Raw genomic sequence first — 19335 nt, forward strand, 5'->3', positions numbered from 1 at the left:
GTGGTATATTTGGAAGTATAGAGTTGCTGGTCGGCTTAGAAATTAGCTAGTTCTTGTCGAAGGAGAGGGAGCTCCATGACTTGTGATCTGATGATCGATTATGAGTTTCTACATGTTTCTTTCATCATCGCCAGTGTGCGAAGGTTTTGAACGATGTTTTGTTGGATATGAGGTTTATTACCGGAATCGGGTTTGTTTTGAGTAGCTACTGTGATCAGGAAGTTATTGCTATGAGTATTTGAGTTATGTGGTATATCATGTGATTACATCTTCAGCTCTGATTATGGCTCGATTTAACTTGTTCATACTTATACAATGTCTAAATGCGAGATTTGGGTCTTGTAGGAAATTCTGAATGTTGGAAATTAGATTCTGAGGTTTACAGACTAAGGTTGGAGTAATGATCTTCAGTTATGTTGTGTTGTCGGGCCTATATGGAATAGGGTGACGTAGGATCACCCCCGGGTATGTGCATGGTAAGGCTACGCGGCGATTTGATGGCTTGGGAACGACTCTTTGCACGTTCGAGGACGAACGTATGTTTAAATGGGGGAGAATGTAACAACCTGACCGGCCGCTTTGAGCACTAGCATTCCTTTCAGCTATTTGGTGTCTCGATTAGCTTCGTATGATGTATTATAACTTGTGTATATCGCCGGTTTTGATTTTCAGGTGTTTCAGAATTAGTTTGGAAGAATGAATTCCATGTTTGAAGCATTAAGTTGGAGGAGTTGACCATATTTGACTCATTAGTATTTGACCTCGGTTCGGAGTTTCGATGGTTTTAGGACCAGATGGTGATTTTGGACTCGGGCGTATGCCCGAATTTGCATTTGGATAATTTTAGAAGGTTTCGACACTAATTGACGAAAGTTGGAAAATTGAAGGTTTGGAATGTTCATAAGTTTGACCGGGAGTTGAATTTGAGGATATCGGGTTTGGATCGTGGTTCCGGGAATTGGAATATCTTCGTTATGTAATTTGGGACTTGTGTGCAAAAATTTGAGCTCATTCCGGGTTAAATTGATATGTTTTGGCACGAGTTTTGGAAGTTGAAAGTTCGTTTAAGTTTGATTTGAGGTGGATTTGTCATTTCGATGTTGTTATGTGTGATTTGAGGCCTCGAGTAATTCCGTGTTATGTTATGGGACTTGGTGGTATATTCGGACGGGGTCCCGAGAGGCTCGAGTACATTTCGGACGGGATTCGGATCATTTTGGAACTATTTGTTAAGGCTGGTTTGGCAGGGATTCTGGTGTGACTGCACCTGCGGAGCTCTGGGTGCAGGTGCGGAGCCACAAAAACGGCGAAGTGGTCGTAGGAGCAGAAAGGGGCAATGTTTGGTAGCATCGCAATGCGAAGTTTTCGGCCACATCTGCGTTATCGCTTCTTCAGAAGCGGACGTTTGCATAGATGTGCGATTTAATATCGCACCTGCAATGTCGCAGGAGCGGATGTTCTTCCCCATGTGCGAAGAGACATTTCTCCAGTAGATTCCGCAGAAGCGGGCTTCAGGGTGCAGAAATGATGCCCCAGAAGCGGGCTTCAGGTTGCAGCGCATAAGCAGCTAAATTATTCGTAGAAGCGAACACGCCGGGGCAGAACTATATATCGAGGTTTTGGTCGTTTATTTCACATTTTGGGATTTTGGAGCTCGGTTTGAGCGACTTTTGAGAGGACTTTCACTACACGAATTGGAGTAAGAATTCCTAACTCGGTTGTGATTATATTTCATGAATTAATCTTCGTATTCGGCGTATGATTATTGATTTTGAAAGAGAAATCGGAGGAATTGTCCATAATTTTTGTGTTTTGAACATCGATTTGGAGTGGGAATTCGGTGAAATTAGTATGGTTGGGGTCGTAATTGAATAGGTTATCAAATTTCGTGGGTTTTGTCGAGGTGCAGGCCCGGGTTTGACGTTTTGGTTGACTTTTGGGTTTTGATTAAAGATTCGAACTTTTATCATTTGGAAGTGTTTGCATTATTTGATGTTCTTGAGTTGCTTTTGGATAGTTTCGAGCCGCTTGGAGGTCGATACGCATGGGATGATATTTTTGGAGTATCATTTGGCTTTCTCGATATTAGATTCAGCTTGCTGGAGGTAAGTAACACTTCTAAACTTGGTGCTGAGGTTATGAACACCTGAATATACGTGATATGTGATTGGTGTTAAGGTGATGCACATGCTAGGTGAAGGGTATGTAAGCGTGCACCGTATGAATTGCGACTCGGTTATTTCTGTGGTACTGTGTAGGTACCTCATCTTATCTGTATCCATGAAATCACTACGTGCTAGAGTAATTGAATTGTGATCCATGTTGGAACCATGTCTAGGCTATGTGCTTATCCCATTGGGACCCACAAAGGTCATTTCTGTTGTTGAATTATTTGCTTACATTGCAATTACATACTCAGTCATACGCATTCATTTGCATATCACATCTATGTCTCTGTTACCATCCATTGATATATCATATCATCATTTTTGGGCTGGTTTTCATGACATTGTGAGCCCGAGAGACTAGAGAGATTGATGACTGAGTGAGGCCGAGGGCTTGATTGTGAGGATATTGATGGGATCGGTCTGCACGCTGTAGCAAGTATTATTGATTCATGATGGGATCAGGCTGCACGCTACAACATGTATTATTGATTCATGATGGGATCGGGATGCACACCGCATCATGTATTATTGATTCATGCGATGATTGTCTTATCATAGCGCTTGGGCTGGATCTGTCCCTCCGGAGTCTGCACACCTACAGTGATCACAATTGCTATTGATTTTTGGGTTGGATCTACCATGGGTTGGATCTGTCCTGTACAGTATTGAGTGCGAGTGTCAAGCACAAGTGCCAAGTGACTGGGAGAAAGATTTGGGATTTACTGTTATACTTAAAAAGCATACCTATTTTTCGTAATCGTGAACAAGCTGAGCATCATATCACTGAGTTATTTCTTGTACCATTTTTATTATATTGTTATGAACTATTGCTGGTTATTGAAGTTGGACTCTAACCCTTTTCTCAGCTCCTCACTACTTTCAACCTAAGGTTAAATTTGTTACTTAATGAGTACATGGGGTCGGTTGTACTCATACTATAATTCTGCACCTTGCGTGCACATGTTAGATGTTGATGTTGCTGTGTATGCCGGGAGATGGGTTTGAAGATGTACCTGTGTTCCGGTCATAGCTGCCTCTTGCCCTTGGTAGCTTTAAAATTTTTAATCTGTTCATGTATATATCAAACAAATGATGTATTTATTTCGTACTTGTTTTATAAACTCTAAATCTTAGAAGCTCATGATTTGTACTACCAGTCCTTGGGAATTCTTGAAAGAATTACGTCCCATGTCACTTGGCCCAACAGCCTAACTGAAAATGGCCTAGGTTTGAAGTCCTTACGCTGTTTGGCCCGGGTTGTACATAACCTGAAAGAATCTTTTCATCATTTAGCCCATTATTAGATACTCATTTCCTCCACGGTCCATAACATACCTAAGCTTCTTGATATCTCTCTTTTATGCGTATTCTGCCTTATCATATAAGCGCACTTCAACTCCAAGAGCGAAGCTGATCTTTGAACAAGATTTGAAGTTGTTCAGTTACGAATTTGCCTCATCCTTGCTGCTAGGTTTAGTATTCTCTTCGTTCACGTGTATATAATCATAAAACCTCCATTATTGGAGCTCAAGTTTCTCAAATCTAAAATTTGATTGATTAAAAAAAAACTCCATTGAAGGCTGAAGCTTTAAGGTTTGAACCATATTTGAGATTTTGGTTTGAAAGCCCACTCAGATCTAAGATTTGAGATTAATTTTGAAATGGGTGTTATTGGGTTTGCTTGAAAACATGATTGGGTGTTGTTCTAATTGATTGAAAATATTAAGAGGAGTTTAAAGCTTTAATTTGAAGTGATTTAGAGCAGATTTGAGATAGATTTAAGTCAAATTTCAGTAAAGGCTCAAGAAAGAAGAAGAAAATCCATGAAGCTCTATTGATAGGATTCATTTGTATAGCAATATATAATATTGTATAATAGTGTATATTGGTATGTAAACATCTCTTATACACTATTATACCAAGTCGATACATTATTTTCGAGTATTTGGTGGATTACTTCTTCTTCTTCTTTTAGTGTTAAAATTGAGGTGTAATGGTGGCTAAAAGATATTTTCTCTATAAACGTATTATAACTGTTGTTTATGCACAATTATACAATGTAAATACATTGTTTAAACATTATAAATATAAGTGTATATATATTGTATAAATATGTATAAGTGTGTATAATTTTGTATAATTATGTATATACCAGTGTATAAGAATGTAGAAAGGCGAAATTTAATTTTTGTATATTTTCTTATCTTTTCTCGAGCTGGGCAACCTCCTTTATTTGTTTTTAACTTATTCTCTGTTTTGGGTTAAACTCTATTAGTGGCACCATTGAAGGAAAAAAATAAAAAAATAAAAATCTAGCAATGATGTGTGTATGAGAAGGAATTACCATCTGTTATACCGTTGACAAGGCAAAAAGCTACCAAATTTATTTTTATTTGTTTGTTTATATTTGAATGTATATTTTGCTAATTATTTAATCGAATTCTTCTACTTTTATATTCATATACTATATATCTAATGACTATTTAATTGAAACCCTTCTTTTTGTATTTAAATATATTTTTATTAATTATCTCATAAAGATAATAGTAAAACACAAATTTTGGTAGAAGATAAATATAGAAGCTCTCCTCAACAATAGGAATGTTGAATAGAATTGACCGCAAGAACTGCTGGTTGCGTCAAAAAATGCTGGGTTTTTCGAATTTGGGCCTATTGTCTTTGGGCTATAGATTTGCAAAGTTATAACTGAGCTACTCAGTTGCAATGTGTGTGTATGAGTTGTACTTATGTGCAATTCTCCCGGAATTCTTTGTATAATAGCTCAGTTGTATTATCATTTCTTCTCTTAATGAATCTCATTTGAATTGGTTTATTGTTAACTGGCTTACCTAGCAGGCTGGGTTAGGTGCCATCATGGCTACTTGGATTTTGGGTCGTGACAAGTTGGCATGTATGAGAGATGTGTTAGTCATTCGAGTGGTAGAGTTGGGATCAACTACGGTGATTCATGTGTTCTATGGATTTGGAGACTTGGAGTTCTCAGAAGCAGATTGTCTCGGGGTTGCGGATTGTGAAGATATGGCCAAAGCTAGCTAGATGGTGGTACGTGTTAGGGTTAGATCATTGTGTACTTTTGGAGGGATATTTATCCTTTAGGGGATGACCGGAGTTAATTTTGGGGGCTCATTGGTAGGCCCAATGAGGATGTGTATTCTACACCTGGTTGAATTTGATGACTTAGAACTGTTTGTGCTAAGGGGTGTGGCATTTGGTTAGAGTTGAGTTTGTTAGTGTTCAGATGTGTTCTATGAGTTACTCTTCTATGCTACGAGGGATTTTGATTTATCGGTTATCTACACACATGATGTGGTTCTGTTTGAGCCTTGCAGCGGAATTCGAGCGAGATGGTTATTGGGGGTGTTCTTTTCGGGATGTGGTATATTGTGTTATTGCTTCTCCATTGTTATTGTCTTGTACTTCGTGTACTTGATGTCGAATTGCGTGTGGTTGTTAATTTTGAACATTGTGGCTTGAGGTATTTCAAATAGGCCGGTGTTCGGATAGGGTCACGCACTACATCGACGTTTAGAATTTATTACATAATTTTGGTTCTTGTGTGCAGTTTTCATTCAATGTGATAGTGAAGCAAGTTCTTGGATTCAGTACAGAAGATCCACAAAGTGCAACAATTCTACAAGATTTTCTGTCATTTATGAGAGGGCTAATTTCTTTACCACTCTACATACCTGGAACTCCATATGCAAGAGCTGTGCAGGCTCTCTACATCCACTTATCAATATGTCACTTCATTCTTTTACTTAATAAAATTAAAAGCATAGTCATTGTTTATTTTAGATATGTTTTTGTTGCAAAATGATTAAAATAGGCTTGAGGTATTTCAAATGGGCCAGTGTCCAGCTCCTCGATCCTCTCCTCAAGCCTCTCATCTTTAGCCCTTGCCGTTGACAGGCCATTCTCCCGCTTAGAACGAAGGGTTCTGTTCACCAGCTCGAGGATCTCCACCTTCCTCTGAGCATCCAACCAAGAAGACTCTGCCTGCTCGAGCTCCTCATGTTTCTCGGCAATTTCACCCCTAAGAGCCTCCATCTGAAATTGGCACTCATCTAACTGGCCTTGCAGTTGGACTACTTGAGCTCGAAGGTCGCTACATTGGGCCTCTACACCCTTACTGAGCTCCAGCTCCTCTTCCTTGGCCCTCAACATTCCCTCGAGGACGCTGAATTTTTCCACGGCCGCCATTAGCTCCTCATCTTTCTTCGTCAAATCTTCTCTTAAGGCCCACACGTCGACTCCCTCACGAAGCCGATCCTGAAGCTCTCGGTATACTTTCCTGCGGTACTTGGTATACTTTCCTTTCAACTTCACAAAAATCTCTTTATGCCTCTTCTCCCTCCGATCACTCTCAATTTCTAGAATAACCGTCTACAAATGGAAGAAAAGAGGTTAGAACTTAAAATAAGCTAAGGCATAAGGAAAAAGGCAGGTAGCAGTTGTACTTACCCTAAGAGCGAGGCCGGTGATGCTCTTCGACAGAGTATTGTCAGTTATCTTCTTGAGGGTCTCACCCTCGACGTTAGAACAAAAGGGACCGAGGGAAGGAACTACTTCCTCGGTGTCTACAAGAAAATCAATCCATTAGGATCGTGATGGTCCTCGAACCTCCCTCTAGTCTCACCTCGAGTTGGGTGAGCCCCTTATCGATCATCCTTAGATTGTCCACATCAATATCAGAACCCGACTCGTAGCCCTCCTCGGCGATAGTTTTTCCTCTGCCATCGGCGGGCGAAGAAACATGCATTGCTGCCTCAGAAGACGAAGCCTTCTGTTGCCTCTAAAGTACGGGGCTACTGTCAAGTCCCCCACAGAGGCCGTCTCCCCCTTGGGATGCACAGTGCATCCACGATCACCTTTTCCAATTGCAGGGCCTTAGTGCTCACCCTAACATCCTCTTTTATATGAATCGTCGTCGTCTCTCTGAGAACCAACACATCCCCTAGCAAGTCAACAACGACCGAGACATCCTCCCGGCGTCCACGGCTCTCCTCTTGTGAGGCCTTAGACCCCTAGCACCGATGGAGACCTCGTCGTCCACATCAATTAAAGAATATAGTTGAGGAGCTGAAGCAGTAGTTGGGACGGAGGTAGAATCTTGGATCGGAGCAGCTAGGACGGGGACATGTATAGAAGGCACAGTAGCCGCAACGGGGGAAGAAGTTGAAGGAGTAGCACCCCTTCTCCTAAACGAGGGCACAGGCACCCTGCTCCTTTGAGAACCCCTCTAACCGAACCTGTGAAAGGGAGAAACATAAAAGGTTACAAAGCCGATCAACATACAAAAAGAGGTAACAATCACAACCAAAAGGGAAGTTACCTGTAGAAGGGAGAGCTGATCTGAACTTCTTAAAGAAACTCAGCCAATCACGAATCCCTAGTGCATAAGGGAGAATATTCCCGACCCAGTCAGCGATACGTACGACTAGAGGGGGAGGACAGTTGTTGGCTAGAAGGAAGGAATAATTACTTTACTAGCCCAAAATGGGCGAAGCAATTCAAAAGGTAAAAATGAAAGAAATGTAGACATTTACGTGTATGATTCCAAGCCTCGGGGAAGCTGTCGGTGTTGGCTATGACGTCCTCGATTCTAACAAAAAAGAAATCGAGTGAGAACTGACGGCTGGCCTTGTCATCCATCTTCACCACCAGGCACTTGCTTCCACGGTAACGGAGGTTCAACATTGTCCCCCTTATAGAAGCTAGGAGAGAAGAGGTGCACTAAATTACGCAATGTCACCTCGACACCAGCGAGCTCAGCAAACTTGGTCAGCATCTTGATGACCTTGTAAACATAGGGGCAAAGCTGAGCAGGGCAAATGCCATAGTGGCGACAAAATTCCTCCACCAGCGGAAGGATGGGAAACGAGTAACCGACAACGAACAGGTACGCATATAGAGTGTAGTACTTGAGACGGTGAACATGCACTTCATCCTCCCAAGCGGGGATCAGTTATAAATATGGCGGGGAGGCCAAACTTAGCTTTAAATTCAGCCAACTGATTGGGCGCCATTATCGATAAGAAGGTTCCAGGCACCGCGTCCGGCGATCGATGGAGATCAAACCTGGTTTCAGGGTTGCGGGGGATGATCTCCTCCACCGAGGGAAAAGATTCATCCTCTACAGTGGCAGCTGCATTCTCCCCTTGATTAGGGAACACAACCGCCAACGAAATGGCGTGACTCCCTTCACCAACATCAGATGAAACATTCGACATGTTTATGAGAAAGTAAAGAAGGAAACTGGAAGAGAGTTTGGGATATGGAAGAGAGCAAAGATATAGAGAAGAGAGGTTCAGAGACAAAGTTTGAAGTCTCGAAAGTTTGGGAGAGTAAAAATTTCGAATTCGGGTTTGGCTATCCCTATTTATAGAGATTGAAGCACCAAATCCGATACGGTTTGTCATAATGGGCACTAAACCTAAAACGGCTCATCATAATTAGCACTGGAATCGAAAGAGAAGATCCCATCAAAGGTCACACGCAAATCGACGCAATGCATCGGTAATAAACATCATCATGACGCATGACATCACCCCCTCTCTTGGACCAGATGGCTCCAACAAATCACTTGGGAAATTTAAGGGATTTGACATACGCGACCCACGGAGAGCCACATCGCCTGCTCGCTACAACGATTACGACCCATGTTATCTGTTCAACAAGCTCGACCATGAATAACATTATCCGCTCATCGAACTCGCTCGCGAGGATGACCTCAACAAGCGGAGGGACTAACTGTATAGGCCAAAATTTATCTTAGTTATGTTTAAACCATATCAGCATTAAGAGGGCCTTCAAGAGCTGCCACGTATCACCGGTATGACTTCGACAAAAACCATTTTCAAGGTCAAAGTGATCTAACAAGAAATGAAGCGTGGGGTCGTGAATGAGAGCACTCTTCTTAGACAGAGTAATAACAGCTAGTTTTAGGATAAGATTTTAAAGAGAATATTCTAGTGAATATTCTCTAGATCTGTACTATTAAGGTTTCGTGGCACATGTTCCCTTATAAATAGAAATAGACATAGTTATAGGGAACATGGAACATTCATTTGTAAGACAACACATTGACATTCTCTGAAGATTTTTGCTTTATTATACACATACAAAATATACCTTTTTCTAGAGTTGTTGTCTAACTTAGCTCCCACGATCCAAGGAGAATCCGAATATTTAAAGGCTCATCAATCATTCATCATTGTCAGAAAGAATACCAAAGAATCTCACCCTTTTCGGGTGCCTCACACATTTTTATTTACTTACGTGTCATTTATTACTATTTATTATTATTTAATGATACCTCCTTCATTTTTGGATCATTGAATATAGCAGTGTTGCCACCATTTATTGCTACTTAGATAATACCCGTATTATCTTACTACAAAATCGGTAATAATATCTTTTGGATACTAATATTGGCTAAGATTAACTCTATTTTATTAGAAAATCTAATTGTTTAAACCTAAATCTAAATTTTGGGTAAAACAATTTGCTAATTTCCTTAACCCCTCGCATGCATCTGTTGCATAGGTGTGAAGAGGAAGAAACCACTCTTCAGATGGGTAAAGCTCAATATTGATGGTAGGAAGCTGGAGGATGGAATGATAGGAGCTAGTGGCATACTAAGGGATCATATATATAGGGGTGATATCACGGCCGACCTTCGTACAAGGGGTTTGCAATGGAACTAGCAATCTCGTGGAAGCTACATCAGTAGTTCTTATCGGGCTTAAATGGTGCTATGCTAATGGCTATGACAGAGTTATCTCGGAGTGTGACTCAAAATTAGTGATAGATATATTGAATGGGAAATTAATAAGAGTGATAGATATATTGAATGGGATCCAAACAGTGTTCAATTCAATGAATTGTGGAAAAGCAATCAATTGATTCATGGGAAGGTGATTATTGGTGCAGGCAGTGTACAATTCTACTTTACAGCAGTTTATGGTCTTCATAATGTTGAAGATAGGAAAGTATTATGGCAGGAACTACAAGGAATCCAGAATGGAATTGATGGGGCTTGGATAGCAATGGGAGATTATAATGCAGTGCTGGGAGTTGATGACAGGAAAAGTGATAATCCAGTACAAGAAGTGGAAATAAGGGATTTTAGGTCATGTTAAACAATGACATGAATGAACTAAAATATATAGGGAGAAAATTCACGTGGACAAATAGCCATGTGTGGAGTAAAATAGATAAAGCCATTTTCAATGTAGAATGGATGACAACAATGAAGCAATTGGAGCGGTGGTGATGGAACCATTCATATCTGATCATACTCCTCTATGTCTACATTTTGAGGAAACAGGTAAGGATGGTCCAAAGCCATATAGATTCTACAATTATGTTGCTGAGCATCCAGAATTCCTAAAAGTGGTGGAAAAGGCATGGAATACATCTAATCAATGGCAAGGAATGGAAAGAGTGTGGTAGAAACTTAAAGTAGTCAAGCAAGAACTGAAGAAGATGCATACAGAGGAGTTCTAAAAAGTTAGAGAGACAGTGCAAACAATTAGAAAGCAGCTGCAGGAGACACAAGAGAAAATGCAGGATCCAAATTATCAAACAGATTTATTTGATATTGAGAAGAAGCTAAGAGGGAACCTGGAGAAATGGGGAATGATAGAGGAGAGCATTATGAGACAGAAATCAAGAACAAAATGGTTGAAGCTTGGGGATTCTAATAGTGCCTATTTCCATGCTTGTATGAAGAATAGAATTTCTACAAATAATATTAAAGCCTTTGTGAATCAGGATGGTAAGCTGTTGCAGAATGATCAAGAGGTGGAGGAGGAAGTTGTGGGATTCTATGAAAAGCTTCTAGGGAATGCTGCTGAACAAATGCAAATGATCAATCCAACAGTAATGAAAAATGGAACAATCCTGACAAGAGATCAACAGATGAAGCTAATTGAGCCAATTTCCACAGAGGAGATCTGTAATGCAATGAATGACATTGATGACCACAAAGCCCCAGGATGTGATGGTTTCAATGCATGTTTCTTTAAGAAAGCATGCTCAATAGTAGGAGAAGAAATAATTCAAGCAACAAAATAGTTTTTTGACACTGGAGAGATTTATAAGCCAATGAATTGCACTGCTGTGACATTGATCCCAAAAGTGAAGAGTCCAACCTCAATCAAAGAGTATAGACCTATATCTTGTTGTACTGTGCTGTACAAGGTGATATCAAAGGTAATCACTACAAGGTTGCAGATGGTTATGGACAGCCTTATTGGTCTAAGTCAGGCTGCATTTGTACCAGGAAGAGTTATATCTGACAACATTATCCTAAGACATGAATTGGTAAAGGGCTATGGAAGGAAGGGCATTACTCCAAGATATATGATCAAACTAGATATGCAAAAGGCTTATGACTCATTGGAGTGGGGTTTCTTAAAACAGGTCTTGATAACAATGAACTTCCCTGCAAGATTTGTGCAGTGGATCATGAAGTTCCTGTCTATTGTCTCATATTCTATACAGATAAATGGCAGGCCTACCTGTCCTTTCCCAGCAAGAAAAGGGCTAAGACAAGGGGATCCACTATCTCCATTCTTGTTTGTCTTAGCTATGGATTACCTAAGTAGGCTACTCAGAACTTTGAAGAACCAACCTGATTTTAACTACCATCCAAGATGTGAGAAGCTGCATATTATTCAGCTGGGCTTTGCTGATGATCTGTTGTTATTCTGCAGGGGTGATGAAGTATCTATCCATATGCTATATAATTGTTTCATGGAATTCTCAAAGGTGTCAGGGCTGAAGGCAAATAAGAACAAGAGTTCTATATACTTTGGGGGTGTGAGCATAACTGTACAGCAGAATGTTATGGATAAGATGGGGTTTCCTAAAGGAGAGATGCCTATAAGATATTTGGGAGTTCCATTAAACACAAAAAGGATGTCAGTCATACAATTCCAACCACTGCTAGACATGATGCTTGGCAGAATAACATCATGGACTACAAAATTCCTTTCATATGCTGGCCGGATCCAGTTGATTAAGAGTGTGCTGTTATCAATCCAAATATATTGGTCCCAAATATTTGTCTTCCCAAAGAAGGTGATCCATCTCATAGAAGCTATATGCAGGAAGTCCTTATGGACTGGGGGGATTGATGTGACAAAAAAAGCTTTAGTGGCATGGGAAAAACTGTGTCAAGCAAAAGCTAATGGGGGTTGGAATTTGCTAGACATTGAATTGTGGACAAAGCAGCCATATGTAAACTGCTATGGAACTTAGCTCAAAAAAAGGACAAGCTATGGGTGTAGTGGATTAATACTTATTATGGGAAAGAGCTATAAAATATATAGAAACTAAGCAAGCTTCATGGCTGGTGAAGAAGATTCTGAGGGCTAAGCAGTACATGATAGAGGCTGTGATCAACTTGGAAGGGACATTCAAGAAGAAGCACATAACCATCACCAATATATACAAGATGTTAAGGAATGATCAACAGAAGGTGCCTTGGAGGAAGCTGATATGTAATAATGGAGGAATGCCAAAGTGGAATTTTATATTATACATGGCTATACTGGGCAAGCTGAATACCAGAGATAGACTAGCAAGATGGGAAGTAACAAATGAGCTACTATGTCCTATGTGTAATGTAGAAGAGGAAAGCGTAGAACACTTGTTCTTCAAGTGTACATTTGCAGCAGCAATTTGGAGTAAGATACTGCACTGGATGGGTGTTAACAGGCAAACGATGAAATGGAGTCAAGAAATAGAATGGGCATGCAGCAATGCAAAAAGCAGATCAGCAAATGCTGAAATCTACAGAATAGCAATAGCAGGTTGTGTCTATCACGTGTGGCAGGAGAGAAACCACAGAATTTTTCGAGCTAAACAAAAGCAAGCAGGGATACTGATCAAGCAAACTATACAAATGATATGTGGAAGGGGCTATACGTTGCCAAGACTAAGAAGAAGGCTTGAAGAGTTGAATTTCTATCCATGAGGGATAATGAAGTACTGACAATGTAATTTGAATCGTAACCTGATAGTCAGTAGGTAGGATAGGAGATTTGATGAAACTAAGTCTGGGATGATGTCCAGACTTAGTGTTTGTTTGATTTGAGCTGTAATTTCGTGAATAAATATATATATTTAACGACATGAGAGAGAGACGTCACAAAGAAAATGAAAGCCTTAACTAATTTCTTTGTACATCAATCTCATTCAAAAATCACAAACAATATTGCAGTCCAATTCTCAATCAAAACCAAACAAATGAAGGAATTTTATGAAGGGAGTATAATAGCACTATGAAAAGATATCTAGTATCCCTTCCCCATTACAACATACACAATATTTTGATAATATACAAACCAAATGCATGCAATTGTTAGTTGAGTTATAAACAATGTTCATTTCACACGCTGGATGACAAGTTTGTAGTTATGTCAATTTCTTCTAACTTATGTTGGCTCAAATCCTTGCTACTAGCACACTTCATGGGTATTTTGCAATCCTCCTTATCACAAGCACTAAGCACTTCCTCTGCATGCCATGTCAAAACAATATCCTTTAAGTATGGTCTTACCTCCTCCTCAAAAAACTTTGTGTACTCTAGTGAGTCACCCGAGATCTTTGAGAACTTAACCACGGCCACTTCTGGAGCCACCTTGAACACCTCGATGGTCACCAATAATCGCGCTTTCCGGCCCTCCGAGGGACCTTGTAGCCTCAAGGTTGAGCCATTGACTCTTGCAACCCTAAAGTTCAACTTATTGGCCAATAATTGAATCTTGGCCATAATAATAGTGGCCGAGCACCTCGATGTAAAAATGGACTCCGTCTTCTTCTTGTTCTCGAACAAAGTCGATAAATTGGCTCCAGCTGACATTGATGAGATTAATTCAAAAGCATTCAATAAGGCTGGGGAGGATGGTGATTTTATCATCCCTCCATGCTTTAATTCCTCTCTTCCAAACTTATCTAACATGGAAAATGTATCATGTTCATGATCAATTGATGAAATTCCATTTGGCATTGTAAAATCTTTCCTAAACCAAGGATCTTTCATTATTCCGGTTATACTAATCCTTTTTTGTGGGTTAGGAACCAATATTTTAGATATTAAACGCTTTGCTTCTGTAGATAACCATGGGGGGAACCTATATTCAGCTTTGAAAATTTTTCTATATAGATTCATAAGGTTAAAATCTCGAAAAGGCAAACACCCTGCTAGAAGAACATATAATATGACTCCACATGACCAAATATCAGCCTTGCCACCATCATATCCTTTGTTTCTTATTATCTCAGGTGCAATATAGGCAGGAGTTCCACACTGAGTGTAAAGAAGGCCATCGTTAAGCAATTGCTCTGGTAAAGCCGATAGGCCGAAATCAGTGACCTTCAAATTCTCATTCTCATCAAGAAGAAGATTTTCTGGTTTGAGATCACGATGAGAAACTCCACAACTGTGGCAAAATTCAACAGCACTTATCAACTGCTGAAAGTATTTTCGAGCCACGTCTTCTGTGAGCCTTCCTTTGGCTACTTTTGCAAAGAGTTCGCCACCCTTTACGTATTCCATGACAATGAAGATCTTGGTTTTTGTTGCCATGACTTCTTTGAGCTCGACAATGTTTGGATGGCGAACGAGGCGCATAACGGAGATTTCCCTCTTGATTTGCTCCATCATTTCTGGTGACTTGACTATTTCTTTCTTGATCACTTTGATCGCCACATTTTCCCCTGTTGCTAGGTTTGTTGCATGGAAAACTTTGGCGAACGTGCCTTTGCCTAATTCCTTCCCTGTTTCATATTTGCCAAACAATATTTTCTTCTCCATTATTTCAAAATCTCGCCAAAATGTTTTGAATAAAGAATATTACTATATATCCGTCACTGATGATGATACTTTCTTTTTTTGGTTTTAAATAATGGCTAGAGAATTTGGAGAATCAACTCCTTGAGCCTGTTGTGAGAAAGAGAAGTAGTTGGAAGCTGATGATCAATGAAGTCAGTTTGGTAGAAATGCTGATGATTTTTGTTGATTCCACAGCTGAAAAGAGTTTGAAAGGACATTGAACAGAGAATGATATTGTTGTTTGTTGAAAGTAAAATAGCCTTTTGGAGAAGGCTAAAGAAGAATGCAAAGATAATAATGGGAAGAGAGAGTGAGGAATAAGAATATATAAGGAATGTTCAACTAAGAAGTTTGTATAACATTTGATAAAGACCATTTCCAAATATAATCTTATAAAACATGCGCGTGGTATAGTTGATAAACCTACGCAATGATGAGCTGTACTTCAAAGTCAGACATTAAATTCTGAATTATTCTTTTTAATAATGCCCTTAGTGGGTCACCTCTTATTTTGCAAAGAAAAAGTCTTCATTGTTTACTCATAGTTCATGGACAAATCTAAGACTCTAAAAAAAGCAGGCAGTTAATTCCTTTTTTTCTTCAAAAGATAATATATATATATATATATATACTCCAGTTATATTATTAGTACATATGACATACTAGAGGATCATTTGTCGAATGCAGCCATTTGTCATGCCAAGTGTTCCTTGTTATTATTGCCATTTTCAATCAATAATTACCCAACTAATGCCTTCCTTGCATAGTTTCTATCCTACAAGAAGCTTTCCCAAATATAGGAGTTTTTTTAATTTTCTGTGGTTGTTGAGGTGTATGTGTGACCAAGCACTTAGCTACTTTGTTTAACTTTAATTAATTAAAAGGAACAACAGAATCCAAACAAGTGTTATCGCCGGAATTTCAAGAATAATGATTTTGTTAATTCTAGGTCATTTTCTTTGTTTTTCCTTCTCCTTTTTGGTTGTTGACGATATCAGTTTATTGAGGATAAGAATGACATAATTGTTATAACAAGGCTATTGGCATAGATAAGAAAAGGACATGATTATAAAGATGACGCGGCTCCTAGTCTAGAAATCCTTGTCCCTTTACGAAATTAATACTACATGGGCAATTAAATAGCATTTAATTTTGTAATGAAACAGAGAATCCATAGAAGTGCTAACATTTTGGCACGTAATATGCAAAAGTTCTAACTAATTGGTTTTATTCTTACAGGATATGTCAAGTATCTCACAGTTCGTCGTTGCTGAACCATCACAAATGGATAAAGTATCTCACAGTTTTATTTTTCTGGGGTATAAAGTATATACCGGTAATTGTTTGAGAAATGATGTGGTAGGCCACTACTTTTTATATATCCTTAAATTATTGTGGTTGTATAAGAAACTTTGATTATCAACACTTAATTATAATTACTCCACGCTTACTTCTCTGCAATATTCGATTTGAACCATTTGTGGATAATCAAACATGACGACAGTTTTGGTCAAACTCAAGATTATTATCACAGATATGCGGGTATCAGAATATATATAATGTTAGTATTGATCTACTGATATATATTTGGACAGAGTGGGTGTGATGCATGCGCGTGTTTAATGCGTAATAAAGTTGCTAACAAAGACGTTCTAAATTAGGGTTAAATAAAATTTATTTACTTTATATGGCGAATAAAGAGCAAACATATTTGTCTCACATCGGATTTTCCATAGAAATTTATGGGAAACGCCAAATTATAAACATGGTATTGTACAAAAGTTGAGAGATTATGATCGTTTTTGTCGAACGGAAAAAGAAGAGGAGAAAGTTACCAAGTCAGCCTGCTGACAATATTGCTAAACAGAGATTTACATCATTCTTTTATTAGTTGTTTGTTTGATCATAAAAAGCTCAACATTTCAATTCCTTTTCATTAACCTCAAGAGTCATTATGAAAAGCTGTTGTAAACATACTTTCCCTTGTAATACCACCCCCTATGAACGGCAATTTTTTTTTTTCTTTGGGTCAAAATCAATTCCAATAGACAAACCACGTTAGAAGAAAAATCGTTGTTAAACTTTAAGGAGGGAAAGAGAGAGAGCCAGGGATCTAATATTATATAGGCAAAAAATCCAGAGGTATTAATTGCCATGTATTTGTGCAACTAATGCTTCATCTGCATCCAAATCTTTGTATCTTAGTAAATGAAACAAAGCGTTGACTTCGTTGCTGAAACTTTTCCTAATTTTGAAAATTACTGTTCTTTTCGTCTTTAATTAGAGTCTGTTTGAGAGCTTTATGTCTTACGTAGTAACTTTTACTGGATCTTTAGTACGATGATCTTTCGTTTACATATTCCCAGATTTTCTATACGAAGATTATATCAAACAGCCACCAATGGATTATAACTATAATTGGTCTGATTGGAGTTCCAATCTCCACTATCTGAAGTACATCTTGCTACTTCTCCCTCTTCTCTTTTTGGTTTTGTTTTGCATTGTCTTTTTTAACCATTAAGAAAATGTTTCATGGTCACCTTCTCATTAATCATTCTCCACGAATTGCTTTATTATTATTACTGCAAACTTATTAGTGGTTATTTCTTGCACAAGTGGTGTCAGCCTTGTTGGGAAGTATGTCTGGCTAATAGAAAGAAAAAAGTATTTAAAAGAGAAAAGTAATTAATTGCACAAGACAAGACAAGATTTACGTGGTTCGGCAATTTTTGTCTACTCCACAGCCACACAAAGAATAGCTTGTATACTGTCGAAATTGTATGCCTCCGATCTATGGCTCGAGGGGACATTTTGAGCCCGAGTTCGGCAAGGTCGAGTTCGAGCTCGAGGGACCAGATCCAAGCTCGAGCACAGAGTGCAATGCCCGAAGACTGAAGCACGACGTACACCGAGGCTGAGTATGCTCGATCCCGAAATTGTACCGTTGAGGATTTGTAACAGAATGAGCTAGATTCCTGCCACGTCCCCAAGATCAGGGCGCAAATCCCGGAATATGATTGTACGATTCCGTACTAGGCGGCTAGACAGCTGTATCGGGAATATTCCCTACTGTAAATAGAAATATTCCATATTTAGGATTCCCCTATTATATAAAGGGGACCCCAATCATTTGTAACGACACATAATCATTGAGAAAAGAATATACTCTCCGCTTTCTGTCTACTATTCATCAGCATCGTCCTTTAGCTCTACTGTTCTTACTTTACTTTTCTTACTGAATCGTTCTTGTTGTTCTAAGCCACCTCGAGGTCACTAAGCTCGAGGTCACCGCTGTCAAGCAACATTGGTTTGATTCACTTGTCTCTTTCATTTCTACTTCATATTTCTTGATCATTAATTGGTATTGAATCTAATCACGTATCTTTAAAACCAAAAATCAAATTTAATTGTTACTCGTATTTTCGAGGTAAACAGTTTGCGCCCACCGTGGGGCTAAAGAGAATAGTGATTATTTATTTACTGATTCTCATCACACACGATATTCTTACACTTTTTCTTGTCAAGAATTTTTTATTCTCAGGCTGAAACATGTCTAGCTCACAAAGTGCACCTGTTCATGACAACGAAGGTCTTGGTGAGAATAACAATATAGGGGTCGGTATACCACCGATAAACCCTGGGAAAGTGCCAAACATCGAACCAGATGATGTTAGTTCACATATTTCTCTAAACGCGGATTTAGGCACAGACCCCGGAGGGAGTGTACGCAGGGAAGCCCGACCTGGTGGCCAAGGAACACAAGGAGTGGGTGATGGGGGAATCAGCCTCCAAGTGATATTCGAGATGCTGCAAGCTCAACAGATCGACATTGCTCAACTTCAAAGTCAAAATAAGACTCCGAGTATAGCTGAATCGGAAAAAACTCGACGTGCTAGACCGACGCCTGCGAGGTCAAATGAAAATGGCTCGGGGACTGCCCCATTATTATGAGAATGCTCGAAGAGCTCACCAAGAGGATAAAATTTGGGGAAAAGAAGATCGAGGACAATGACAAGAAGGTGGAGACTTATAACTCCCGTGTTGATCAAATACCAGGGGCACCCCCGATCTCGAAGTGATTGGATGCCAAGAAATTCGTACAAAGGTCGTTCCCTCCGAGTGCGGCTCCGAAGCCCACTATATGCCCGATATACGTAAATACAATGGAACCTTTGACCCAAATGAACACATTACTTCTTACACATGCGCCATAAAGGGAAACGACTTGGAAGACGACGTAATTGAGTTTGTACTGCTGAAGAAGTTCGGGAGACTCTATCGAAGGGAGCCTTAATATGGTAT

The 19335-nt window shown here is 39.4% G+C and overlaps 3 protein-coding genes across 3 annotated transcripts; 2 read left to right on the forward strand and 1 right to left on the reverse strand.

Moving 5' to 3' along the window:
* LOC109235981 lies at positions 10755–11267 on the forward strand. The gene has a single exon (XM_019402222.1). The coding sequence runs from the start codon at positions 10755–10757 to the stop codon at positions 11265–11267; it is 513 nt and encodes a 170-aa protein (XP_019257767.1).
* LOC109235982 lies at positions 12580–13173 on the forward strand. The gene has a single exon (XM_019402223.1). It carries the CDS (start codon positions 12580–12582, stop codon positions 13171–13173), a length of 594 nt encoding a protein of 197 aa, XP_019257768.1.
* On the reverse strand, positions 13359–15368 carry LOC109235496 (CBL-interacting serine/threonine-protein kinase 5-like). The gene has a single exon (XM_019401632.1). The coding sequence runs from the start codon at positions 15013–15015 to the stop codon at positions 13588–13590; it is 1428 nt and encodes a 475-aa protein (XP_019257177.1). The 5' UTR covers positions 15016–15368; the 3' UTR covers positions 13359–13587.

Source organism: Nicotiana attenuata, chromosome 12, assembly GCF_001879085.1.
Source record: "Nicotiana attenuata strain UT chromosome 12, NIATTr2, whole genome shotgun sequence".
Lineage (NCBI taxonomy): Eukaryota > Viridiplantae > Streptophyta > Magnoliopsida > Solanales > Solanaceae > Nicotiana > Nicotiana attenuata.

Bases quoted from the DNA above. Each gene is read 5' to 3' on its own strand.
- LOC109235496 (XM_019401632.1), bottom strand. From the start codon at position 15,015: ATGGAGAAGAAAATATTGTTTGGCAAATATGAAACAGGGAAGGAATTA.
- LOC109235981 (XM_019402222.1), top strand. From the start codon at position 10,755: ATGCAGGATCCAAATTATCAAACAGATTTATTTGATATTGAGAAGAAG.
- LOC109235982 (XM_019402223.1), top strand. From the start codon at position 12,580: ATGATAGAGGCTGTGATCAACTTGGAAGGGACATTCAAGAAGAAGCAC.